At 36.7% G+C, this 27,948-nt stretch overlaps 2 protein-coding genes across 6 annotated transcripts; one reads left to right on the forward strand and one right to left on the reverse strand.

Moving 5' to 3' along the window:
* Positions 1-19,663, forward strand: LOC107045556 (neither inactivation nor afterpotential protein G). 2 transcript variants are annotated; one of them, XM_015267858.1, is made up of 7 exons: positions 1-172; positions 10,232-10,434; positions 12,879-13,238; positions 14,647-14,823; positions 16,654-16,926; positions 17,199-17,605; positions 19,451-19,663. In XM_015267858.1, exons 1-7 carry the CDS (start codon positions 52-54, stop codon positions 19,587-19,589), a joined length of 1,680 nt encoding a protein of 559 aa, XP_015123344.1. In that variant the 5' UTR covers positions 1-51; the 3' UTR covers positions 19,590-19,663. The 2 variants fall into 2 exon arrangements, with proteins under 2 accessions (XP_015123344.1, XP_028982465.1); XM_029126632.1 differs by lacking the exon at positions 1-172 and having other exon boundaries at positions 10,298-10,425.
* Positions 10,167-27,948, reverse strand: LOC107045557 (zinc transporter ZIP1). 4 transcript variants are annotated; one of them, XM_015267859.2, is made up of 6 exons: positions 27,860-27,948; positions 27,568-27,774; positions 26,353-26,837; positions 23,192-23,693; positions 20,777-20,978; positions 10,167-10,379 (listed from the first exon to the last, which is right to left on the reverse strand). In XM_015267859.2, exons 3-6 carry the CDS (start codon positions 26,667-26,669, stop codon positions 10,333-10,335), a joined length of 1,068 nt encoding a protein of 355 aa, XP_015123345.1. In that variant the 5' UTR covers positions 26,670-26,837; positions 27,568-27,774; positions 27,860-27,948; the 3' UTR covers positions 10,167-10,332. The 4 variants fall into 4 exon arrangements, with proteins under 4 accessions (XP_015123345.1, XP_015123347.1, XP_015123346.1 ...); XM_015267862.1 differs by lacking the exon at positions 10,167-10,379 and adding an exon at positions 19,611-19,721; XM_015267861.2 differs by lacking the exons at positions 27,568-27,774; positions 27,860-27,948 and adding an exon at positions 27,420-27,485.

A 27,948-nucleotide genomic window follows, 5' to 3' on the forward strand; every position in this document is an offset into this window, starting at 1 on the left:
ATCAATTTTTTCTTTATATCGACAATTTGCCTTCAAGTGATTTTTACCATCATGTGGAATTACGTTTTCGTTTCTGGAATTGTTCTATTAGTGTCGCTGTTATATCACTATAATGTCACCCGACCATCGAGTGTTATTGAATATCCGGAAGATCGTTACGACTATATAGTGGGTGAGAAACACAGTGCATCGACATTCAGCCAACTGAATTTCTCACGGAAGTATTCAGATATTTTGATGCCTTCAATATTATTCACAATTTACTTTAAAAATACCTTGGAATTTAGTATATTCTTCGAAAAACGTCAGAAAACATTTTTACAACCGATCAAGTTTTCTGCAAAGAATTATTTTTTGGATTTTTGTTCTTAAGTTCATAAATTTCTACATAATTTTGTAATTCATGAAAATGTTATATTCATTGACCATCTTTATCAATTATTAGGGAATAATGCCATTTTTTTTGTTCATATTCACAATCTATATGAGCGAATCCGCCAATTCCGTATAATAAATTGCTTCCAAAATTTTCAAAATTGTTCTGCTATTCGTTATCGAAAAGTATTGTCCAGAACAAGAAGAATGAGCGCAACCAGAGTTCTCCAACTTAATTATTGGGGAAGATATTAAAGATTCCTTTTTTTTCTTCTAAAAACTTTGTCTTCAATTCTATTCAATTATAATTATGATCGAGTATGAATATAAAAAAAATGTTTGAAAAAAAAAGTTTATATGCATGGAAAACTCACAAAGAAATTTTCAGATTATTCCCCGTGCTTTTTAATTTTTTTATTCTTTTCAGCGTGAAGTTCAGAAAACTTTCTGACCAAAATCTATGTTTATTTTTGGTGCTCTGAAAAAGTCGGAGGTGAAATGGAGAGAAAAAAAATTTAATCCTCCAAAAAAATTAGTTTTTCGAAAGTATCTCACAATCTGAAGACGATAGAGAAATTTTTGGATAAATCTTTTTTATAGAGAAGAGAATGAGATCTACAAAAAATCTTGTATGAAAATTTTTCCATCTAGGGTAAACTGCCCAGTAGATGGACGCCTAAGAAAACCGCCTAGTAGATGGACGTTCGTTTTTTAGCAATTGAAAAAAAAATGATCTAAAAAACTCGTCATTCAGGGGTTAATAACGACAGTGAAAATTCAAAGCAATAATTCACATTTCAGCATTTTTTTGCGTAATTTCCTATCCAAAAGTAGCTCGTCCATCTATAGGAAAGTGTCCATCTACTGGGTAGCTTACCCTACTAAATCTAAAAAAAACACTCTATTTCTTGGGCATTTTGAGATATTGTCCAAGGAGTAATTTTCGGGTTTGAACAATTATTATTCTGTACTATTCCCGGACTATTTAACTCGGTCAAACCTTAAAAACATCTAAGGTTTGACCGAGTTAAGTAGCCCGGTGAAAATACAGAATATGAATATACCGGCCAAAATAATACCTTTCATTGTAATGAACAATTATTATTATAATAATAACTCGCCATCATCACTTACGCGTGAACTTCACATTTCCTTGGTCTATTTCTCTGATAGTTATAATCAATTGAATATTGTTTTATTTGTAGTCTGGACCAGAAATATTTAAATGAATTCCATGTGCATGAAATTTTAAGCATTGATTCAGAAACGAGACGATTATTATAACCCATAATAGAACTTCAGAACGGACATATACGGAGAGAAATATTCAATAAAAATTACGTATCTTTTCCGTAATTCCGGAGCGAAATGTGGTTGTAGGAAATTTTACGGAACTGTCACGGACTTTATCCAGAGCGTTCCGTAATTTTTATCTGAATCTCGTATGAAGAATTACGATACCGTCGTAACGATACCGTATCTACTAATCCCCGAATGATTTTATAATTTCTTGCACTACGGATTCCATAAAAAGTGAAATTAAGGAATTGCTTTATACACCGGTTCAATGTATTTTGATTGAAAAAATCAGATATGAAGATACACGTTTCATGGTAGTTCAAATACAAGCTATGTAATTGGCATTTTTTTCGATTTCCTAATTTTTGGAAGAAAATGCCTAGAAATGTCATGAAACATGAAGAAGTTGTTTTTAAAAAATGTTCGTATGTAGGTGTGTGCACTAGAGAGACCGTTAGAGTCCCCCGAGTCGAAAAATTAGTCGTTTCAATCTTCCCGCTATTTTCAAACGAGGCGATTTCTTTTGTTTTCGAATTTTTTCTGCAACAACTCTAGTCTTCCATGTCTTCACCACTTTTCAGGAGCGATAAAAATCTTCCCGTTATCGTCGGTTGTTGTTTAACCTCGCTCTAGTGCGGAAGACTGAGGACGATAAAGAGAATATGTACTTGCAACGACAACCCAATCGTAACGACAAAAGTCGCCTATTTGTACATTCGTGTCTGTCAAATGTTTAGGGTCCATCAAGCACGAAGAAGTGTCGGGAAATTAACGATTAAAGATTTTTATTCAACATAGCTATTTGTACAGTGTGTATTTACAATGTTGATGTCCATTCTTTTTCGCAGCGTCAGCCCGTGGGCTTTTACATGCATGTATTTCATGAAGTTTGTGGAGATCTCTATCTTGAGCTTATATGGTTAATTATTGAGGATACAATTAGGGAAAAGCGGTAGAAAAACCCAAAGCATGATGAGTGCTGGGGAGGAAGAGGTATATGTGGAGGTTATTTGCGGTCAGTTGGCCAACGGGAGATTTTACAGGGATTGAGTTTGTTTATTAACTTGTTTGGATGCTCCTGGAGGTTGGTAGCGAAATTAGATGTTAAGCGAGAGGTGAAATCGCAAATGGGTTCGGTGTTTGAAATTTCATGAAGGGACTTAATTGTGGTTCGATAATAGGCGTTATTTATGACACGAAGGAATTTGTTTTGCGTAACCTGGAGTTTGGCTAGATGGGTGGGGGCAGCATTGTGCCACATAGGACAGGCATATGTTATCACTGGTCATACCAGAGCTTTATAAAGTTTCATTTTTATTTGAGTTGAGAGGGCCTTCGATTTAAACAAATAGTAGAGCCTACCCATAATTGCTTTTGCTTTTTCTCTCCACAGGAGTTTACTATCAAGGATAATACCAAGATATTTCGCGGTTTTGGATACATTAATTTGATTATTTTCCAGATAAAAGGAACTGGTATAACATTTCGAGGTAGTGGATAATACAAATTCTGTTTTGGCAGCGTTAACATTAATTTTGATATCGCCTAGTTTGGAGATCGTAGTTTCAGCGGCTGCTATCAATGATTTTATCGCGTAATTTGAGGACGAACTTGACGTGACAAACGCAAGGTCATCTGCGAACCCAGCAATAAGACCCGCAATAAGTACCCGGTCGTGAAGACCAGAGAATAATGATGCGATATATAAATTAAATAAGGTGGGAGATAGTAAGGAGCCCTGTGGGACGCCTGCAACAATGGTTTCTGGATTGGGAAGCGTAGAAGACACTCGAACTCGAATATGACGATTTTCTAAATATGATTGAATAATTTTGCATAGATATAGGGGAACTTTTAGTTTGATTAAAGTGTGAATTAACCCATCATGACAAGCCGAGTCGAATGCCTTCTCGCTGTCCAATAACAGAAGCGCTGAGCAGTATTTTTTGTTCGCTGCAGTTTTTATTTTGTCTACAATGCGTAAAAGTTGCTGAACGGTGGAATGTTTTGCTCCGAAACCAAATTGATCGTGGGGAATTAAATTCAATTCTTCAATTGTTCTTTGAAGTTGCTTGTGTATAATTTTTTCAGCTATCTTGGCGAAAATCGAAAGAAGACTAATCGGGCGGTAGCTAACCGGCAGAGAGGGTGCTTTTGATGGTTTTAAACGGTAGGGATGGAGTCAGGTCCAGGAGCGGATCGAATTTTGAGTTTGTTGATGATCCCGAGTGGAAATTCCGGTCAGGTCTTGATCAAGTTTGGATCAGGTTAGACCTGAACACTGATCAGGTATTGATCAAGTTGACGGATCCGGACTTGATCAGACATTTTACGCCTCTGACCAATCCGGATTTGATCAGGACGAATGGATCCGAACTTGATCAAGTCAACTGTATGAAAACCGAATGACCTGTCTGTCTGTGTCAATAACAATTATCAATTATAACTAATCCAAAATAAAAGATAATTCAATTCTTTCACCATAAGCTGCCTCTCTTAATGAATCTCTACTGTTATTACCTCTGAAACAGCTTATTATTTTTTACCGTTGCTGGGGATCGAACCGGGGACCCTATGATTGCTAATCCTATGCCCTAACNTGTGTCAATAACAATTATCAATTATAACTAATCCAAAATAAAAGATAATTCAATTCTTTCACCATAAGCTGCCTCTCTTAATGAATCTCTACTGTTATTACCTCTGAAACAGCTTATTATTTTTTACCGTTGCTGGGGATCGAACCGGGGACCCTATGATTGCTAATCCTATGCCCTAACCACTACGCTATCACGTTATTACTATTGAGTAAACTGTACATGGCCTATATGATTTGTATCGGTGTATTCGTTGAATTTACTATTATTCCTGATCTCGCGGATGTGCGTGTGTACTCTCAGAGATAGAATATGTTCAATTAAATTTGGATTCATTTCATTAATGAATAATAATAATGATAATAACAATAACTCTAATAAATAAATAGACATTTGGTGATTTTTTTTTTCAAGATCATTTGTGTGTAAATTTGATACTCCTCTAATACGTATTTACGACATCATCATCCCTCCCTTCTGTACATTTGAGAAGGGCTGGCTGTTAATTAAATTGATTAATTAAATTAAATTCATTAAATTAAATTAATTTAATTTATTTTAATTATAGTATAATGATCCTTTTTAAAGATTGAAAATAATTATTGATAATAGTTGATAAAACTTAATTTGAATAGTATAATAATAGTTAATTAAATTATCTGGAAAACTTATTAAAATTAATGGCAGGGGGACCGGGTCTGAATCTGATCATTTTCTCTTCAATTGACCCCGTTCAAATGCCGATCAAAGACACCAAATCCGAATTTGATCAAATTGGGGTCAGGCAGCCGACCTCAGGGTGAGATCGTGCCTACCTGATCAGAACTTGATCTGAATCATCCTGAAGTTTTTCGGATCTGATCTACTGGATCAAAACTTGGTCAGGTTCTCATCAGACATCATCTGATCTTGTCTACCTGATCAGAACATGATCCGAATCCGCCTGTAGTTTTTCGGATCCGATCTGCTGGATCAGAACTTGGTCAGCTTCTCATCAGGAATCACCGGATCAGTCGAACCTTACAAAAACCTGATCAAGTTCTGATCATGCTTCAGGTGGGCCTGAAGCCATTTCCACTCGGGATATGGCAACGAGTTCGCGGGGAGATGCGAGCATAAGTGACGATACTGGTATGGGAGGGGGGCTATGTGATGAATTTCACCTGCAATTCGTTTGTTTACATTCGGGCTTCCTCGACATTGGGCATCCGAGTGGATTTTGGCATAATGCTCGCGCAGCATATTTGCATTTCTAGGTCGGTGGCTGCAAGGCAATTATTTTTGAGGGGACATTGTGTTGCTCGTGTTTCTAGGGTCGGGAGATCGATAAAATCATAAAATTTTGATGATAGAATTCAAAATATTCATATAAAGACTAGTATCGTTCTGTTGTCGCAGTGCTCTTTAAAATGTTTGGGACTTGGAAAAACTTTCGTGGTCCAAAGAACTTGGAAAAAATTTTATCTCAGAGTTGGACTTGAAAAAATTTTACTCGTCAGTGGAACTTGGAAAAATTTTTGGTAAGTGGAATCGGAGAAGTATATCCACATAATCGTGATAAGAAAGAATATTTTGATGTTTACATAAAAAAAATTGGAGAGATAATCGAGAAAAAAGCGTTTAAATAAATTGGAAGTTAAATATTCTAATAATAAACACTAGTATTCAAATAGCCAAGAGTTTCGAAGGGGATAGCTTTCATTTTTGCTTCCGAATGGAAGCCTTGTGATCGGTTATTTTTACGATCTTCTAATTGTGCTTGGAAATGATGTAGCATGTCATGTGTGTATGAAAAAAACGGAAAAAAACGAAAAAACCTGAAAAAGGATTTTCCCTTCTGATTGTCTTTGCATTATGCCTGAAAAATCCTTATTTTGAATAGTTGACGATCAGAAGGAAAACCCCCTTTTTTTCAATTTTTTCATGATCTATATAATGGATCGTAAAACGGAAGCTTAAGTTTGTTCTGTAAAGTCTCACGAACATTTTGAAAAAAAAAATTAAATCGGATGAAAATTGGGGAACGAGGAACGTTTTAAAGGTAGAAACACGGAAAACGACGTTTTCCATGGAAGTACGGGGCAAAACCGATTGGGTCCGGGATTTTTTCCACTTTTTAACATATCCCATCATATAACTAAAGTCGCTAAATAAGTCCCCAGATCCACTGAAGACTTTCAAATTTCACCGGGGTCCCTCCTTAAAAGTCATTCAACATTAAATTATGCTCATTTCTATTTTATATCATATTGTTAAATACTAGTCTGTTTCATAATAAATGAATGTTTATTAAAGATTTTGTGGCGAAAAAGACGATAAAAAGAAATCCAAAAAAGCGTGATGCGTTGGCGGAATAGAATTAAAGATAACAGAATAATAGTTTTGGCAATGCTAATTAACTTCAACTACTCTTTATGATTGATACTATTGAAGAAAACATTCCAAAAAAGTGAGAATATTAAAAAATTAATAAATGAAAAAAAATGGAAAATAAAAATGATATATTCTTTAGGTTGTTAAAGATATCCATCAGATAAAATCGGGAAGTTGAATAGGAATTGCCAATTCTCATTTTTAAAATTGTAATTGCTACGGATCCATTCGGAAGCTTATTACCAATGGAATTGGTAGACAAAAAGACGATTAACACATGAATATTTTCTGGGGTAAATTCCTATTCTGCCGAATAGAAGTTCTACCCTGCTTCTTTATTCACCTATGAGTTTACATATTGAATAGTATCTGTTAACCCTCCAATGGTCGCGCTATGGTCTGGACGCCGTCGTTTTTACTATTTTCACGATATCTCTAGAAAGGTGATGAATTACGCTCTGCCTATTTACGAGCTCCTCAAATGATATGTTCTGATGAGATTAAACACGGTAGGTTTGCCATGCACTGACAATTTTGTTCTCAATTATTTTTTTTGTCGAGCGCGATTAGCGCAGCGCTCACCGTCCGATCACTCTCGTAGTGGAAATTCCAAGACCCTCGTGGTAGTCCCAAGCAGCGTGGACGGAGTGGAGGGTCGGGACTGGCAACGCTGCACTCGAGAATGTACGGACGGTGCAGCGCTTATCGCGCGACCAACGACGTTCGGCGAAGACGTGCGACTACAGGAGGGTTAAACATGAAATTTTTCTCATAATATTTCATATTTTTTTATAGCTCCTCGGCTTAATTCCGTACCAGCGGATCGGATGGTCGCGGCACAACGTGGTGGACACATCATAAAAGTTGTACCTGAAGACAGAGCGGTACCTTATAGTTTTCGGGGATTTCCCCTTTTTTATTGAGAAGGGGTGGTATTGAGTCGATGTGTCCGCCACGGTATCCGCTGGTAAGGAATTAAACCGAGGAACCATTAAAAAAAATCCTAATCGGCTGTATCCTTGATACAGCCGTCAGATTTAACGTGGATACGTCTATGGACCGAAATCCTCATTGGCAGTATCCTTTTTAACGTAATTCGTCACAAGAATTTAATGTTATATTCAATTCTATACGTCTCTATAATTTCATAAAGAATTTCAAAATTGAAAAATTCGTGATTCATAATTAGAATCTGCTTAATTGACGAATTCCATGGAAATACTCGAGAATTTAAAAAATTTCGAATTTTCTAATCACTTTATACTATGAGAAATCGTTCTCAAAAGACTTAGTTGATTAAGAATGCTGTCTATTCATTCGCTCCTTATCTGAGAAATGGCACTGTCTTCGGCCTTGGATCATTTTAACCCCACCATTGACTCATTGGCCAATCAGAAGGTTTTTCCCCACCATCGACTCATCGGCCAATCAGATTTCCAACTTCCCACTATTGACTCTTCAGTCAATGGTGAGTTTTTGCGCAGTAACTTTCTATAAATTTAGTGCACCCAATCCGCCTGGGCCATTTCGCCTCGAGCAGCAGAAGAACAAGGAGCGGGGTAGCAGAGTAGCAGAATCAGAATTCGAAAACGAGAAAGGACGGGAGGAAAGAGGAAGAAGTACTCTACGAGAGGCATCTTTAGCTTTAAACCATCGATAGTCGTTTATTGGGAAACTCAATTTTGCCGTGGAGATTTAACTCTCGTCTTCAGGAAAATCTCAGTTCTCGCTGTAACCAAGAAACTCAATTTACGCTTTTAAGCATCGCCGATAGATGGCGCGGCTGCATAAGCATTTTTTCGCCGAGTGACCCCCAAAACGAAATTATAGACGTATCCACGTCAAAAAATTTGAAATACTATGAGAAAAATCTCATATTTAACAGATAATATTCGACATGTATAATCATGGCTGAATAAAAAATGAAAGCCCTCCCCCCCATTCCACTGAAGCGTACGCGCACAAGATTTTTTTTTAAAGGAAAAAAGGTAATAGCTCGAAAACTTTATATGTTTTTATTGATTTAGATAGAAGGCACCCAAACAAATATTTTGAAAACAAAAAATCGAAATCGGTCCACTAGTGCTGAACGTTATTTGAGGAAAACGATTTAAAAACGAATCGCTTGTTCTCAAAAACTATTAGATTGATGAGGCTGAAATTTTGCACAGAGTTAATCCTAATTAAAACTTGCAATCTGATCAAATTCCAGACTTTTTGGGTTTACTTTAACCACTCACTCAATTTTCTAAAAGTTGACCACCGGAAAGGTGGCAGTCAGGGTTGGGCAAGTAAATTACCTTAGGTAAATTACGTGGTTTTTGACCGGTCATAAAGTAGGTAAATTACCCGGGCGAGTTGTCGGCTTTTTGACCTGTCAAAAACCTATGTGGCGCCATCTATTAGCACCTTGTGGAACCGGGAGATTTTTACCGAGAATACCGCCTGTCAGAGTTACAAGGGTCAAAATTCGAAAAAATCATACCCACTGAGGTTATGCCTCGCGAGGGTCAATCGTCGCAAAGGTCATACCTCGCAAGGGTCAAACGTGACAATCATAACTTGCGAGGGTCAAACGTCACAATCATAACTTGCGAGCGTCAAATGATCATAAGCTGTTGCAACAAAGACCAAACGGAATAGTTTCAGATTATTTTTTCTTAATTCATGATCGTTCCACCCTTGTCATTGTTCTGCCTACAGGAGAGATAAGTTGAAAAATCACAAGAGTAAAAATTAAGACGCAGGCAAGCAGGAAAATCACAAACGATCAAGAAACAATCACAAAGTAGGTAAATCATAAGGGTCAATCAGGATAACTAGGCCGTGACCTGTTTGACCCTTGCGAACCTACTTGCTTTTTTTGTTTAAACTTTATGACCGTTGGAACCTTGTAATTGTACCGCCTGGCGTCCCCCGTTGACCCTCTTATTAGTTTCATCCTCCAAATTAAAGGATTGCTTCCATTGTTTGACCCTTGCGACGTTTGACCCTAAGAAAGCATAACCCTTGCGATGTTTAACCTTCGCGAGGATAACCCTCGTGATCGTTTGATCTTGACGATTTCCGGCCGATGTGCCTCTCACTTTTGACCCTTGTGACTTTTTAGCTTAGCTTCCTTGTAAAGAGCTTTCTAACACTTTTTGACATTTTTGACGCCCCAGAGGTAAATTACCGGTATTTGACAATGTCACGTCATAAACTTCCATCTGCGAGATATGCCCAACCCTGGTGGCAGTGGACATGCTCACATACAGACATGGTTGCCAAACTTCGCATTTTTATGTTTCAGACCATTCTACATCATTTCCAATCAACGTTAGATAATATCAAAATTGGACGTATCCAATGCTTCTATTCGGAAGCGAAAATACTTTCCAAATTTGGAGACAATTTTTCATATACAGAATTGGCGGATTTATTCGTCTACATCTTCTAAGGATTTTTGATAATGCTATCAAAATATCTCGGCGATATTTGACAAAATAGTCTGTAAGACCATTTAAAATTTTACCACTTATTCGCCACACATTTTTGATCTATATTTTCATTGCACTGTTCTCGGTTTCGGTTATATGAAAATGCAGTTGGTGCAGGCACTGCGGGATGTGTGGTAGCTTCTCGGCTGTCTGAGCTACCGAATAAAAGTGTGCTCCTAGTTGAGGCTGGAGGGTACTTCAATTGGCTCTCAACTGTCCCTCTTGCCGCACCGCTTATGCAGGGAACTGCTGTCGACTGGGCATATAAAACGGAAACACAGTATTATGCGTCGAGGGGTTTTGTAAAACATGTATTTTACATATTGAATTTAAATCTCAAGAAAGAAATTTTAGAAATTCTCCGAGTTAAACAAATTTGAAATACGTGAATTCGATGAAAGTTCTCTTTGTTTTTTTATAAATCTTTCTAGTTGAATGGAATACAAATTTCAAGTTTTGAATGATAAACAGCACCGAAGGAGTAAGGGATAATTAATCTCCTAGTGATTTCGTAGTTACTTGATAACTGTATTTTTTTCATTAGTAAACTAGTGATGTAACATAAACTATAGTTTTCATTTAATTCTCAGTTAGTTGCGCTATGAGAACTGTGTCACATTTTTTACAATTTTTTGAATGACCTTGTTTTAAAGTCCTACAAAAATAGAAATCTTATTTTGAAGAGTATAGAAGTCCTATCAACAAAAATTTCCATTGAAGACAATTTGTAAAATGAAATGCAGTAGACTCTCGCTAGTTGTGCATCGAAAGGGCTGTAGGGGGTGTGACCGTTCAGTATTTAATTAATATTATTTCCTAAAAGGGGGATTTAGGGCAATTAAATAATGAGGACAAATGAGGGATAAAATTAACTAAATATCTATATTTCTAGTAATTTACAGATTAGATCGTCGTAAGACGTTTGAAATGCCTTTTACTTGGATCTAGGGTTATGGGTAAGGCCAGGCAACTTTTGTACACGTAAAAAGGGGAGTGACTCTAATGCAGAAAAAGGGGAGAAGCTAGTCGTGTCGAGGGAATGCAACTAAATATGAAAAGAATAACTAAATGGGGAAGAAACAAAGAGTGTAGGCTCACCGTTGAGGGGTATGAAGGGTAATATTGTGGGATCAAGAGGGAAAATGAGGGGGGTAACTCTTACTCACGATGGGACTTCACTCTGGCGAACACGTGGAATTCCACCGGCGCCTTGCACTCCTTCCAAATGGCAGGGCGTCTTCCTGGAGAGCCTCCTTTCTACCTCGGGGTTTCCTGGGCACCAATACTAGAGCTGGGATGAGCTCGATGTATCNTCCGGTAGGGCCGGAACTGTTGTCTTTCTTCGGCTGATGTCTTCGTGATGTCCAGTGGCGGGAGTAGAGGGGTGATGAGGGGAAGATCGAGGGAAGGGGTATCCAACGGTGGCGGGATTTTAGTAATTAGGGGGCAGTTTGTAGTTGGGCAAAGTGTAAAATAAAAACAAATAAAAATAAAGAATCGCCTCGTCACAGGGTACCATCCAAAAAATTCGCAACATTTCCACCGGGCCCCACTCCTCAACCACTGCCGATCTAAATTGTCAGAAAAATGAGCGGGAATCAATAGTTTTATTTTCGAATAAAATTATATGGACCTCTGTGGTAAGGATGTTTAACCATTTTCAGCAAATGTTATCTTTTCATGTTCAAGGAAAACTCCATAATTTTTTTGACTGATAGCAGACCATATGAAACTAACTTCTTCGATATTAAAAAAAATTAATCGCAATAGTCTCGCCAGAAATAAATAAACTAATTTTACCTTATACACGGGCTCTTATGGGATTTATGTTGAAATTTATAATTCGCCTACTATAAGACTCTAAAAATAGAAACAAAAATAGCAGATAATGTGCAAAACTATACTGAAATGAATGGCCAGAAAAAGAATTGGGGTACCCGCGCAAAAAGAGGAAATATTTGAAAGATTCTATCCCATATAAGCGCATGTTAGCGCATGCTTTTGGTGCATTTTGTCCACTCCATTTCTAAATAATAAACGTGGGTTGGTGGATTGAAATTTTTATCAAGATAAACGGAATAACTCCATCTCTCAGGTGAAAAAAAAAATTTTTTTCGAATACTTGCCCTTTTGGATAAACATCCTTAACGTACGTTGGAGAAAAGAAAGCGATAATGATAAGGCAACCGAGAGTGGGGGGCAGTGCTCGAGCGTCCGAGAAGGGGATTGGGGGAAGACGCACAATTAACGGGCGTGCAACTAGGGAGAGTCTACTGTATTGAAATTTTTCTACTAAACCTCCATGAGTCGCCTGTCTTACGGAGTACTCAACTTATTGGAGGAATAAATAATTGATAATAACATTCATAGTCAAAATTCTTGCGGGATTCGTCCACGCTACTTGAAAGTTGGTGTTTAAATTTTCAAAAATTTCTTGCATGGATTGGTATACAATTTTGTGCTATGCGGCGCTGCGGTCACAGCACGACGACCAGCGAAGAATGTAATAACAAAAAGAAGTCATGAAAATCACGTGAATCATTCATTTGAATCTCTTTACATCATGAATTGAAATCACGTCTACGGAAACGAATCTCGAATAGTTGACTCATCTCGCTTTCTGACTTTACTATCCAATTGAAACAATTAAAAAATGCGGACTGTTAAATATGTAGTCCTTCAAATTCTTTCATTATTTCAATATTTTAATTGGCGTTATACATATCATTAATATTCCTTCTTAATTATTTCCTAGCAAGCCTCTTGGCCTAGAGGTAAAGGCCTCGGAGGCAGCGGACAGATGAATTTTCTGCTCCATTCCTTCGGAAAACCGGAGGACTACAGACAATGGCCTACTGGCTGGTCCTATCACAACTTAGCACCGTATTTTGATAAAGTTTCGAGGATCATGGGGGTCCCAGGGATCCCTGTAGAAGGAGAGCTAACAAAAATATTCATGGGGATCCGTACTTCGCAATTCAATGGTGATGTCATCATCGAAAACGCCGAAAATACTATAAAACGAGGAAAACGGTTTAGCACTTATCATGCTTATCTCCAGCCGGCTTGGAACCGAAACAATCTTCACATTTTACCGGAGACTTTGGTTGCAAAAGTAAATAAATTTTTCTAGATCAATCCAATCGTCATCGACATTGACGCAGACACGTCTTCGGAGACGTGTTGAGAAAATACGATGGGGAAAAAAAAGATTTTTTTTCTGTTTACATCTAAAAAATTAGGGTGCATCATCTGATATAAGATCCAGGATGAAATGTCTTTCGCAGTCCTTTGGCTCCTGACGCTTCAATTATTGAACCGAGTAGAAACTTTTGTTCGCGATCCCCGTTAAAATGACAGAACGGACTTCAAGGAGATTTTCACAGTTGACCCCTCACGTACCCCTCAAATTTGATCACTTTTGATGAATGGATAATAACAAAACCGATATGTAATTGAACCTACAGTATCCTTCTTGCCCATGTTGCGTGTCTGGTGAAATTATTATCCACAGTTTCGGAAAAGCTCCGTGAAGTTAGCTGACCAGGGTGATCGAATCGGGTCGGCAATCAGATCAAAAATATGGGCTTTTTATGTGCTTTTTTTCTGCAGAAAAATTAAATTTTCTGTTTGAATATTTTGGCCAAAAAATCGATTTTTGAAATTGTGGCGTTAAGCTAGCAGACCAACGGGGTCGAATGGGGATAATTCGTGCACAATGGCACAGAATAAAATAGGTGATAATTTTCGGAAATACTCAATTTCGAAGAGAGTCGTCTATTTATGTAGATTAAGGTCGCTGCCTGGCAGGGACCCCATACGTCAGGGGTTAATTAGTTCAGGACCCCCGTTATAACTTAGGCTATAAATTATTGCGATGTGTTACATATTGGAGAACTTTCTGGAGAATTATAGAATTATGCGGGGAATTAAGACAATTAGCCGGTTTTTGAACATTCAAGAAAATTTTCAAATTCTAAAATTGAAAATCACAAAAACGTCGGACTGTCCAGAACATTCGCGAGTTTCTGAGAAATAAAAAAATAGAATTTGGAAAAATTGGCAGATTATCCGAAAAATTCAGAAAAAACTAATGTTTGAGGAAATTTGTGAGGGATTAAAAAAAATTTTAAAGTCGCGAGGAAGTGCGTTCAGAGAAATTTGCACGTTTTTACCCCCGCTGCCCTCAACAGTGTCCACCTTGAGAATCTTACGGGTGTATCATACAGTTACAGCCACCTTCAAATGTTTTTTCTCATCGAGAGCACTGATTCGAGCAATGATAAGAAAGAAGGTGAAAATGAAAAAAAAAATGAAACGCCGTATTGAAGTAGAGTAATAATCAATCTAACGAATGAAATTGGCTCCACAGTCGTGTGATTTTTTTTTGTGAAGTCTTCAAAGTTTGCGGACTACACTTTTGAAAAAGATAGTAGAACTAGTTTTTGAAGATCCAAATTCTTCTCCGCTATTTTTTTATCAAGGCAAACGGGTTATAATGATTTCTTTATTCATTCTTTCAGATTTTATTTGATGACGATAAGAAAACTGTGGAAGGGATAAAAGCAAAATTTAAGGATGGAACACTGGGAAGGATTGCAGCAAATGATGAAGTAATTTTGTGTGCTGGAGCCGTGAATACACCACATTTAATGATGGTTTCCGGAGTTGGACCTTTCGAGGAGCTCAGACAAAATCAAGTATGTAACATTGAGGATTTCGTGGGAGGTTCCTATTTTAAAAAGAACATACACTTAAAGCTGATAACTATCGATATCTCGCAAGTCTGTCACGCTCATTGCTTCCGAATGGAAGGTTTGTAATCGTTCAAAATTAAGTTTCCAAATTTTTGTGTCAGGGTAACTAAATATGGTCTAAAAAGTCTAAATATGCGATTTTTAGATGGTGTCTGTATGTATGTATGTATGTATATATGTGTGTGTACTTTTTTCAATTTTTTTCGCAATTTTCGTTATAGGAGCTTCAGGAAATTTCATGAATTTTTCCATGGATATAGACGTTAATAGGCTCTATTCATCGACACCAATTAAAGTTGAATTATTCATAGAGTTTGTGAAATATTGGTATTTTTTCAAAAATCTATTTTTCGACCCTCAGTCCAAGAATTGTTATCAGAATGAAATGAATCATGGCTTAAAAAATTTGTATTGATAGCCTCTTGATTCTATCAGAATATGATGCGGATCGCATCTATCACTGTTGAGCTACAGCATATAGTTTGTGAGATTTTTTTTTCATTTTTTTCATGATAAACTGGAAAAATTAACAGTCATATCAATGAAATCATGGCTCAAAAAGATTGTTTTGATGCTTTCTCGATGAAGTGCAAAGATGATGAAAACAGCATAACTATTTATTAAGGGTTCCATGACATTTTATAAATGCAGTGACGGTTCAGATAAAGTGATATGGAAGTCCAGTGCCTATCAGAATGGATGCAGATCATGCTGCGATTACCAATTTTTGGTAATTTTTATCTTAATTGTTTCATAATGAAATAGAATGCGAATAACGTAATCAAATAGAATATCAATTTTCATCACAAGATTTTGTTTTCAATGGTCTTTTTTTTCGAAAATTTTGTCTTCTGAAGTCGTTTTTTAAAGATTTTTTTCCAAAATAAGGATCAAAAAACCCTAGGATGAAATATCCCAGAATGAAATGGCCTAGAATGAAATGGAAGGATGAAAAGTCCCGGAATGAAAAAGTTTGGGGATGAACTGTCCTGCTACCGGTGTCACTATTCAAAACAATAAAAAATAAGAGTAATAAATCTCAAAAATAAAGAATCCATTCGGAAGCATATTGCTAATATGTTAGCAACATAAACTATACCCATATACAGAAAATGTTATTATCCACTTGTTCCTCATTGGTTCCAGTCGTCTGAGGCGACAAATTTAATTCATGATTAATTTAGTTTTGAGATTTTCAATTATGACTGTTACAATTACAGCGCGCTGTAGCACGCGTTCGTTCTCGTATTTTAAAGACGTGAGCCTTTTTTCGAGACATTTCTCTGTGGTTTCTACGGTTTTGGTGAGATTTCATTTTCCCATTAGAAATTAGAGACGAATTTATTCATAATGAATGCCAAACAAATTCGCCTTCCTCACCCCCCAAAACATAAAATCCGATGATGAAATTGCATCGAACTGTTAATCATCACGGAAGGGGGTATGGCATTATGGGCTATGTTTCTGGCAATTCATTCAAGTACACAAAAACTTACAATTCAGTAGCGAAGCGGTAAACCGGGTTAAGTCGATTTTGACTATTTGCCAGTTTTTGACAAATATCTCGGAATCCAAAAGAGATAATTTTTTGTCATGATTTTTTTTTGTAAAGCCAATTGAGGGTTATAAAAGAGGTCATGATAAAAATTTTGCTATTTCTGTTAGATTTCAAGATATTAATCCAAAACTAAACTAAAAGTCAAAATCGACTTAACTCGGTTTACCGCTTCGCTACTAAATTGTACTAAACAAATGTTCAATTCGTTTTGGTAGATACCTGTGATTAAAAACATCTCAGAAGTAGGAAAGAATCTATTCGATCATCTGAATGTCCCAATATACGTTTCTCTGGAGGCACCAGTAAGCATTACCCTGAGGAAAATGCAGACACTTGCAGAAATCATGAAATATTTCGTCTTTGAGTCCGGAATATTGGCAACCAACGGGGTAGTCGGTACAGCATCTCGAGGAAACAGTGGATTTGTACTTTTTGGAGTTGGAAGTCAAGATGAGAAATTGTTAAACGTTTCAAATTACGAAACAGAGGTAAATTCAAGAAAACAAAATTACGCTGATCTTTGACATCTCGGTAAATCAACCGAAAATAGACAAACTTCTCTCATCCTTGGTTTTCTTTCCTCTTTGTAATACAGTGATTCAAAAACAAAATTCGTTGAATACTTTTTTCTTATCTATCTATTTGCATCATTATGATTCCTTATGGTTTCAACAATTATAGGAACTAAAGTCGAGAATTTCTTTGTTAATAATTGTTTCAATGAAGACAAACTGATGAACGTTTCTCCTCTATTCTGTAGGTATTCAGAAGTGTTTTCCCCTCATATAATAATTCCACTCAAGAAGGAGTTCTCATCTTGGCGACCTGTCTACAGCCCCAATCTCGAGGAAACATCACTCTGAATACTTATACGATTCTGGACCCTCCTCGAATCGATCCAGCTTATTTAGAAGATTCCGAAGACGTTCGTTGCACCCAGGATGCAGTTAACTTAGTTTTGGATGTAATAGAGACCTCAGATTTCCAAAAATTAGGTCCCAAGATCCACACTCCTGATATTGAAGACTGTCGACGTTTTTTACAAAATTACAGAGATGAAAATTACTCTGAGTGCATAATGCGATACTCCGCTGTAACTGCCTACCATCCGGGAGGTAGTTGTAGGATGGGCGATGATAGAGAAGCAGTTGTTGATAGGAAGTTACGGTAATGAGAACCATTTTTATACACTTCCTTTCTCTGATTTCTCATTTATTCTCAAAATGTTCTGAAAAAATTGGCCAATTTTCTGAAAGCCCGAGAATATTCTAGATTTTTTCAGGAGCTTCCGGAATTCTGCATGCTTTCTATAAAATATTTTCTGTTGAACATCTCCATTGAAAAATTGCCATATTTTCTCCTCATTCCTTAATTTAGAAAAAAGTGCCCCAAAAAATGTTTTATGGATATTCGAGTACTTTGTTCAACCTTAGAAACTTTTTTCAAACAAGATTTCAGTTTTGTCTACAATCTTGCAATCCCCACACATAATCGGATTTTTGTTGCTTCCGAATGGAAGCATTGTAATCGTTCAAATTTAAGTTTTAGATTTTTCATGTTATATCGACCTATTATGATCCAAAAAGGCCGAACATGTAATTTTTTGACCGTGGCGGTACGTATGTATGTGTATGCGTACGTATGTACAGTCGAACACTAAAGTTTGTGAACAGAATACATAGGATACAAGTTCAGGTTGTTCACGAACTTTAGTGCTCGACTGTACAATAATTTACGAAAGTTCTAAAACAATCTGAACTTGCATCCTATGTATTTTGTTTCAGAACTTTAGGTAACGACTGTAAACGAATTTTTCTTCGATTGTTCGCTAATGAATCAATGTAATTGCATCTTTTTTTTCCTCAAATGTAGGTATTGTTGAGCCCCATCAATCGCCATTAATTAAAATTTAATTCATCTATCAATTGTTTCAATTTTTTAGATTTTTCAAAAATAGGTTTTTCACGATAACTAAAAAAATTTTCGGAATTGATTAAATGATGATTGACAAAGTTGTTTGAATGTCCTTTTGACTGAGTTCCCTAAAAAATCCCCTAAAAAAAATTTCTGAAATCCTTAAATGATTGCTTAAAAAATTTGTTTGGGTATCCTTTTGACCAAGTTCGAAGATGAAGGCGATAACAATAATCGTTATTTTGATTTCTTTGAAAATTTAGAAAAATTTTGTATTTTTTGAAAATCAGAATTCCTGGCATGTTTGGATATCATGTTTCAAATGAATTTAATCATAGCTTAAAATGTTCGTTTCACTGATACTAAGTTGAAGTTAAAAGATGATTACGACAGCTATATTGGTTGATGTGATTTTTATGATGATTGTTGAAAATTTCGAATTTTTCATGAATTTGTCTGAAAGTGAGCTTTCTAATGGCTTCTTAAAATTCAATGTTTCAAATTTATTCAAGGATACATAAATAATATTTTTCTATCAACATTTGATCGAAGGGCCGATGAGAGAGATAGCACTGTAAAAAGACAATTGGTTATATAGAAGAAATGGATGATAAGAATAATGATGATGATAACGTTAGAAAGAAATCTTATTCAATTCAATCAAGTGAAATAAGCAATGAATTATACATGATAGAACGAAATGATGTGCAAAATAACCATTCAGAAGCATATTGCCAATTGATTAGCAAAAATAACTATACTATATTCAATACAAAAGCAATTTCCCACTTCTTGTTCATTGTTGAATACATTTTGTCAGGAATTTCTTCAATGAATTTCTTATGGACGCAATGTGTCAAATTTCATTTTTTTAAAATCCCTTTCTCGAAAAAATGTTTGGAAACTGAAGTTGATATTGCACCTCAAAAATACTCTTGGTCTATTTTATAAGCTCTGAAGAGGATTGCCCCCAGAAAAAAATAGGTAAACTACTTGGATATCCTTAAGGATAAAACATTTTCTTTTTGGTATCAATTATTAACGTTTAGAATAGTATGCAATAATTTAAAATAATTACTGGTGGTTTTTTCCTTTTAGGGTACATGGCATAAAAAAACTAAGAATCGTTGATGCAAGTATCCTTCCCACTCCAATATCTGGAACGCCTAATTCCGTGATAATTGCGATGGCGGAAAGAGCAGCGGATGTAATCCTCAATGTGCCATTAAAACAGTAAATGAAATCATGCACTATGTAATCATTTGAAAAGTTTTGTATGTCAAAATTACTGAATAATATTACAAATTTAAATCTTTTTATTCTTCTGCAACCCACAATCATTAATGTGACGGTCTTCAATGGTGAATTTCTGAAAAAAAGAAATTCCTTGTTTTCATATTAAGTTCCGATTTTGGTATGAACAGTGAAGTCATGAAATAATATGAGCACAGAGAAAGAAATGAGTTAGCTTTAGAAAAGATTTTCAAAGAAATTGTAGCTCTTATGATATTACCCGATGGGATTGTGGGTAGGCAAAATCGGACAAGTGGATTAGAACATATTCAACTTTTTGTGAAAAAATGTTTTGGTCAATATCTCCCAAACTACTTGTCCGATTAATTTTTTTTTCCAAAATACTCGTCTTGCCACCCCCTACCAAGATCAATTAAAATGAAATATGAATATCCGCTCATACAAAGTTTTTGAGATATATTCACGTTTTTCTAATTTTTTCAATTGAGAGTAAATATGGCGTCCCATAATACGTGTAAAACTTGGAATAAACATTTGAGATTCTGGCTCTTAATTAGTATTATTGAGTCACACTTGTGTATAAAATTTTGTGTCGATCGATTCAATACATCCTGATATAGAGCAATTCATGTAAAAATCTTTTTTTCTAAAAAGTCGCACATCGTCATTTTATCGACTATTTTCGCCTCTGAGGCTTACTTTCGACTTATGCGAAGACGGATTTGGGTTTGAACGAAATTTCGTTTACGGAATGCACATGATAATCCTGCAGGTGAGAATAAGACCCTAGAATGCCTTAAAGTCTTGTAATGAAAATTGATGTTCTTTTCTATTTTATGTGATGTAATACTTGATAGAGTAGCGATGAAAAGAGGGAGTTGACGTTGAAAAAGAGAATATAGGAAACATTTTTTCAGCGAACAATTTTGCCGGAACGATTTTCAGGGGAAAAATCATTCCTACGATTCCTACAGATCCATTCGGAAACTTATTACCAATGGAATGGGTAGTTCACTCTACCAATTCCATTGGTAAAAAGATAAAAGACTAATAATACATAAAGTAACGGTCACATTGCTTCTGTCGAATAGGCTCACCACCCTGCTTGTTTTCCAAAGCTAATCCACTTTTTCTCGCTGTAAGTCAATAACGACATTTTTCATGAATTACCTAAGTATCTATTAATGAAGAATATCCCAACGAAGCCAAAGGCCGCTGAGAAGAACTGGACGAGACCAGATGAGCGTCTCGGACTGTTATGCCATCGTGCTCTCTCTCGGGGTAAAACTTCACTCACTGTTACATAGAGGAGAGTTCCACCAGCCAGTCCTTGTAAAACTGACAAAATGATTTTTCCTGACGCTGTTTCTAGCTGAAGATTAGAATATTATCATTTTTTAGATGAAAATCTATTTACAGATACAATTATCAACACCACTTCTGTATAACTAACATTTTCATCACGCTATGCGAAAAAGTAACTTTTTAGGCATGCTTTGCGTGCGTTCGCGTGCCTAAAACGTCCCTTTTCCACACATCGTGGTGAAAAATATTGTTCGATACTCATGGGAAAAGTGTTTTTTGGCGCGTGGGAGGTTTATATGAGCCTTCGGCTTGTGCTATAAACCTTCCACGAGCCAAAAAACACTTTACCGCACTTGTATCGAAATATACTATTTTGACACTGCTGCTACGTTCACCTTGCGCGGAAAAGGACTTTTTCATTTACTCGTAAAGGAAAAGTAAACAAAAAAGGCACAGTTCGGCTACTCACTGAACGTAACATCACTGTCAAAAAATATTGTTCGACACATGTGAAATGGGAATTTTTACGAGTGTGATTGACAGCCCTCGGCTTCGCCTCGGGTCGCCAATTTCATACTCGTAAAAATTCCGTCTCGTATCAAAATATACTATTTTAATACTGCTGCTACGTTCACCTCGTGCCGAAAAGTGCCTTGTCGTTTACTTATCAACGAATAGTATATTTCAGGGCGAGTGCCATGGGGTTTTTTACTCGCGTGGAGTTGGCGTCCCATGCAGGGCAATACAAAGTGACCGAACATCGGGCCAAACTCGGCGCCGAGTTCCCCGATAATCGGTTGCGATCTTCGGCCGAACGTTGGGACGTTACTTCGGGCCATATTAGACACCGATGTACGGCCAATATCGGCGTCGATTATCAGCCAATCATCGGTGAAACAAAATTTTAAAATCATTCATACATATTAGTTCCAATAGTTTATAATACTTTTATAACCCTTCTTATCCATTCCAGTAAATAAAACAATAAAAAAATGGAATTTAAAAAAATAAAAAATTGCCCCCGGTGGGATTCGATCGCGGGTCCTTCTGATCTGTAGTCAAGTGCGCTGTCCACTGAGCTACCTAAAATTTCTTATGAAGACAGATTTTTTTCGGGGATATAACTACCACATGGTGTGTTTGTTTGAATCCGCGAATGTGATTATCAATAATTAATTAATGAAAGTGTAACTCTGATGAGAAGAGTTAATTAATTAATTTACAATTAATTCTTATTATTCTTCAAATATTTAGGCTTTCATTTTGGGGTATCGATATCTATATTCTGTATATTAGGAAAGAAGATGAATGCATACTATCCATCCATTTATTCGAAAAATAATCTACAAATATTAAGTCGGTTCCGATCATCGCCCGTGGAGCGGTCTTTCATCGGGGCCCCGACGTTTGGTGCCCGAATATTGGACCAATGTTTGGCCTTTGATCAGAGCCCCCATATTCGGCAAGCAGATATTGGCCCTATGTTTGGCCTTTAATCAGAGCCCCGATGTTCGGCGAGCAGATATTGGGCTGATGTTTGGCCTTCCATCGGGGACCCGATGTTCGGCGAGGAGATATTGGGCCGATTTTTGGTCTTTCATCGCGCTCCGATATTCGGCGACCGGATATTGGACCGATGTTTGGCCGCATTGTATATATTGGCAAATCCTGCATGGGGTCCGAGCCGGAGGCGAGGACTGGCCAACCGCGTGAGTAAAAAAAACCCATGGGACTAGGCGTGATCGATACTTTTCCGTAGTGATTTTCAGTTTTACGAGTTTGGGGAATAGTCAATACCAATCCCCGGACGAGGAAAAGTGAAGATCAGTGCGGAAAAAGTCTTTTCCTTTACTTGTTTTCGACCGAGTGACGAACATCATTTTTCTTCATAATACCGTCATACTTCGGCATTTGCCGAAGATAAAGTGTCGTAAACGACGTTTTACGGACAGTGTGATGAAATAGTATATTTCGATACGAGTGCGGAGTATGTTTTTTTGCTCATGGGAGGTTTATAGCACGAGCCAAAGGCATCGAAGGTGAGTGATCCCACGAGCCAAAAGTTTTTTTAGGCCGTCTGTCGAATGATATTTTTTGTCATTCTGGCCATAGCTACGCGTTCGTAAATCGCTGCCTTACGGCCAGAATAACGAAAAATATTGTTCGATACATGTGAGACAGGAATTGTCAGCTCGTGTGATTGGCAGCCTTCGTGGAAGTTCCGTCTCACTCGTATCGAAATATATTATTTTCTCTCAATAGTCCACACATTTCACTTACATTGAACGCCAACATCCCCAGACCAATTCCTAAAGATGAACCTCCGGAGAAGAATAACATCGCAGAAATGTATCTGCAAACTGTACTTGCAGATTCTGCAAGCTCCAGGCCCAAACAGAAAGCCATCACCAGTTTATGTGATACTACAGCTCCTATTAGCAGAAAAACTTCATCGACTTGCTTCTGTAAACCAATGGCAAGTCCCTCCAATATCGAATGAATGGTTAGAGCTAGCGCAAGTGCAATGTGAGATGTACTGGAATTGGCACAAGGCTCCACGTGTGGTCCATGACACAAAAAGGACTCTTCTTCATCAAGGGGCTGAGGCGCAGTAGAAAGTGCGCCATATTGATAAGTATTCTTCTTCCTCGTGAAAAAATTACTGTGAGCACTGAGCACATTTGGCTCAAATTCTGGATTCCGATGAAGGAACCCGTCATTGCAGTTTTGATAAGAGGCGCGGCGCGTTGGTGCATAATTGTGGGAATAGTCATCATGTCCACTGCAATCAATTTAGAAGTTAATTTAGTAGTTTAGTCAAAAACCAATATCGAAATCAAATATAATTCGATCTGAACGAAAACATTGCATTTTTTTTTTATCGTTATTTTACATGACTTCGACCTGGTTAGGGTATACTGCGATGATGATCAAGACTTTAAGGATAATCGGGCGAGGAGGAAATGTAGGAGGTGAGGCGGAGGGGGTTCTATTGTTTTCCTGCAGAAAACCAATCGCTGAACAAAAAAAAATTTCCCATTCGGATTCAAAATTCAGGCAATATTAGGGAGTATCTCCGGTTAAAAATTATTTTTGAAGCTAATCAAATTTATTTGTATCTGTTTCACGCATTGAATGGTTTCCACATTGTTTTTTTTTAATAAATGAAAAAATATTAATCCATGTGAAAAAGTGGCAACATCGTCGGTAGTTTTTTTTTCTCCAGGAGCTGGTACCACTCGCTCGAGGGAGCTCCAATCACAACGCTTCATCGCTCTCTCTCAAGAGACGTTTAAATAGACCGCGCTACCCCCACCCGATCGGGCTGCTCGTTTGGGCTGCGTGCGCAGAAATTTCATTTTTCAGTACTTTTTTCGTTATTATTAATAAACAATGGTCCTAGGCGACAATCTTTTTCACTCAAAAAATCATTGATCACATGTTCTAAACGTGTCTAAAGTTTCATGACTTTGGCTGCATTTTTTCCTTGGGTTTTGCAGTTTTTCTGGTGATTTCCATAACATCCCGGGTTAAATGACCACTTTTTCAAAAATTCATAATAAATTAACCATGCTCCCCAGCAGTCTGAAACTTTGCACACGCTTTTTCCATCATTTAAAGAATACGTAAAAAAAAGAAAAAAATGGCTGCTTTTTTTGGGCGGGCCAACCGTCCGGGCTGGCCCGATTATCCTTAAATGGTTAGATCGCACCATTCTACCCGGTCGCGATTTGAACTCGGAACGTTTCGCATGTGAGGCAACAAACTTACCCACTGCGTCAAGCCACCGGGCAAAAAATTGCATTTAGTAGGAAATAATATCAAAAGTAACATGCCAAGTTTTCGGGACGCTAGCTTTAAGGGAAATTGTTTTTAAAAATCGGAAACTGCAAAATTAGAACCCTGCGAGACCTTTCTCGTCTTACGCTGCCGAAACGGTTATAGTTAGAAGAAAAAAGCACAGGATATAATTTTCTGGCATTATCTACCATCAATAGCTTCGGTGCTATATGCGCGTCCAAACTTTTAGCACAAAAACACTCCCTCGCCGCAAACGCCAGAAAGTCCATTTTTGTTTTAAAATTGAAAGAAAACATCCAATCGATCCAAACGATCCTCCAGGAGACTTTTCCAATTTCCGAGAATGTTTTCAACTGAAGGGACCGTTTGTCCACATTTCCTCTGATTTGTTTTTCATGTTTTAAATGATTACGGAATCAACGTGAATTTTTTATTCCTTGCACGTCATGATTGACTGATCAGTGGGCTATTCCGATAATGAATATTGTTGAGGAGACTGTTTTCACTCATCCAGTTTTGTACAAGTTTTTTTAAGACAGAGCCGTCATGACAAAATCGAGCTGAGCTATAGAAATATCAGAAAAGTCGAGATTGCTTATTTGAATATCTTAAAAATGGGAGGTTTGGGAGAATTCTTTAAATTATCACTGAAGAAATAAGTCTCTAGAATTAAGTTATTAATTTTAAGAAATTTATGGTTCTAGAAAGCCTCCTACAGAGTGTTGCTTAATTTCAGAAGAAAAATCCCCCAAATTCAATACCAAAAATCTACTTGATCCCAAACTTCAGAACCGTACGGTTTTCGAATTGAAGACCCGTGCATTCTTGAACTGAAATTATTCGAAAGGGATAAAATTCTGAGTCAATGTGTCTTGTGATATTCCCTGAATAATTAAGGATTCATGAAGCTGAGTAGATTGATTTGAGAGCACGAAAAATAACTAATTCAAGAATGCGACTGTTATAAATTTGAGGACCCTGACGTTCTTCATTCAACAACCACAAGATTCTTATTTACTCTATTCTAGAGACGCGAAAAATTCATGAAATTCAAAATTCATTTATTCATGATCTATTGCCAATAAAGTAAAACAGATGCTTAACTTTGTTCTTCGGAGTGCAACGAACATATAAAAAAAAGCTAAAATCGTATGAAAACTACGGCGTAAGGAGCATTCTGAAGGTAAAAACATGAAAAAATGAAGTTTTTCGTGGTTGTACGGGGCAAAATCAGTCGGGTTGGCGATTTCCCTTAGTTATTTCCATATTCCGTCATATACCAACAACTGTTCAATGGGACCCAAGGCCCAATCAAGGCTCTTAAATTTCACCGACGTATCCCCTTAACAATTCAAAATTTCCGAAGTCTAGAGCCAAGATTATTTTTTAAAAAGAGAAAATATGCCTTAATTTGAGTACAATTGTACAGGCTTGAAGTAAAAATTAATCAGAATTAAAATTTTCATTCTCTCATTCTTAGGAAAAAGTTTGTTAAAATAAGTATTCGTACGAGATAGGTCCCGTGATAAATTCACGTAGACCTTTGTATTCGCAAGATATCCATCAACTACGTTAGGAACATATCTTATTCTATAACTCCATTTACAGTAATATCTCGTTTTGAAAATCATAGAACTTACTGACTATGTCCTGATCCATCGCCCTTCATAAGAAAATAATGTGCAATCTCATCAACAAGATAAAGAAGTAGAAATCCGCAACAGAATACAAGTTCCCCGTAGTCTGGCAAATCTTCTTTTGTTTCTGGTAACATGTGGAGCATTGATGTAGCTAGAAGCACTCCGCCACCGAAACACAGGAGCGCTGATAAGTACAGTCTCGTCTGCAGTGCTCTTCCTCGATTGAATAAACATCCTGGGATTAGTCCAACGATGAAACTTGTCACACCGATTGTCAACATCGATATAAACTTCACCTCAATTATTGTCAGAGCCATTTTCTTCTGTATCGAAAACTGTAAATGTTTCTAGGAAAATACACGGTCGACTGATAACGAAACAGATCACAGATTACAGTTGAATCACGTGATTAAAGATGGGTTTTTGTCGAACTATCACGTTTTTTAAATTTTTGGGTCGCTGCATTTGCTTGAAGTATAAAATTCCTGGAATAAAAAAAAATCGTGAATTTTTGTAAATCGAAAAAAAAAATGATAATTGAAAAATGGATCAGAAATATTGAATTATACGTAGAATTATTGTAATAATATTTGAAGTAGCTTTGTATAGTAAATCCACATTCAAAAACACTAATAAAATCACTCTGTCCTATATGAGGTGCAAAATGTAAAATAGATTTTTATGCGAAGTATTTGCTCATCTCCTGTTGAAAATTTATTTGAATGTAACGAAACATGTGTATGTGCAACCATTTTTCTTGACACGAACATCATTTGATTTTCTATAAAGAATGCTCTAAAATTTATGTGGTCACAAAAAAATAAGGTTTGTTTCATAAGAAAGTATTTTACTTATGAAAAAAAATTCAAGCGAAAATTCTAGCATATACCCATGTGAAGGGAAAAAATCAATAGAAATTTAGTATTCCTACACAACTTCTTAGTTAAGATTTTTCCCGTAAAAAAATTTGGGAACAAATTTTCCATGTTTTTCACTGTTTTTTTTTCTTTTCTTATTAAAATTGGAAACTAAATTGGAGATTAAAAAATGTAACGTTTCGGTTAGACTTCTCTGTTTGGGTATTGCGATTAGAGGTTGATTCATGAGTAATCCTTGTGACGACTCGTTTCAAGCCCGTGCCTAACTAATCCAGGGTTATCGTAAAACCCTTGTTCGACTAACTATTACAGCTTGGCTTACGGGGGGTTCACTCACTTTGAGATATGGATTGGGAAGGTGCACCACGAATTCAACACTTGGTATTTAACTCTTCACGGAGCCCTTTTGCTTCCAAGTGTGGTGTACGCTCGATACAACTATAAAATTCGATGACTTCTATTCAATGGAAAATGATAAAAGCGATATTTAATTGAAGCTTCAGTATTCCTTTTCTCGATGTCATTCATCTGGTTGAGTTGCTCTCTATAATTTTGGAAATAATCAATTGGAAAAAGAGTCATTCACATTTTTATGGATCGATAGCATAGTAAAAGGATGGTGTATTTACTATAAACTATTGCTAAAATACACGATAGTGTTTAAGACTAGGATTCGGGATATGCGTGATTGAAATAGAACTGATCGCTTTGGACTCGA

Source organism: Diachasma alloeum, unplaced genomic scaffold (assembly GCF_001412515.2).
Source record: "Diachasma alloeum isolate Michigan unplaced genomic scaffold, Dall2.0 Dall_scaffold_00999, whole genome shotgun sequence".
Lineage (NCBI taxonomy): Eukaryota > Metazoa > Arthropoda > Insecta > Hymenoptera > Braconidae > Diachasma > Diachasma alloeum.

Excerpts from the sequence above, each read along its gene's own strand:
- LOC107045556 (XM_015267858.1), top strand. The coding sequence starts at position 52 with ATGTGGAATTACGTTTTCGTTTCTGGAATTGTTCTATTAGTGTCGCTG. Across the intron at positions 173-10,231 it reads TCGTTACGACTATATAGTGG|TTGGTGCAGGCACTGCGGGA; the intron begins GTGAGAAACACA and ends ATGAAAATGCAG. Across the intron at positions 13,239-14,646 it reads CGGAGACTTTGGTTGCAAAA|ATTTTATTTGATGACGATAA; the intron begins GTAAATAAATTT and ends TCATTCTTTCAG.
- LOC107045557 (XM_015267859.2), bottom strand. The coding sequence starts at position 26,669 with ATGGCTCTGACAATAATTGAGGTGAAGTTTATATCGATGTTGACAATC. Across the intron at positions 23,694-26,352 it reads GATGGATCAGGACATAGTCA|TGGACATGATGACTATTCCC; the intron begins GTAAGTTCTATG and ends AATTGATTGCAG. Across the intron at positions 20,979-23,191 it reads TGGGGATGTTGGCGTTCAAT|CTAGAAACAGCGTCAGGAAA; the intron begins GTAAGTGAAATG and ends TCTAATCTTCAG.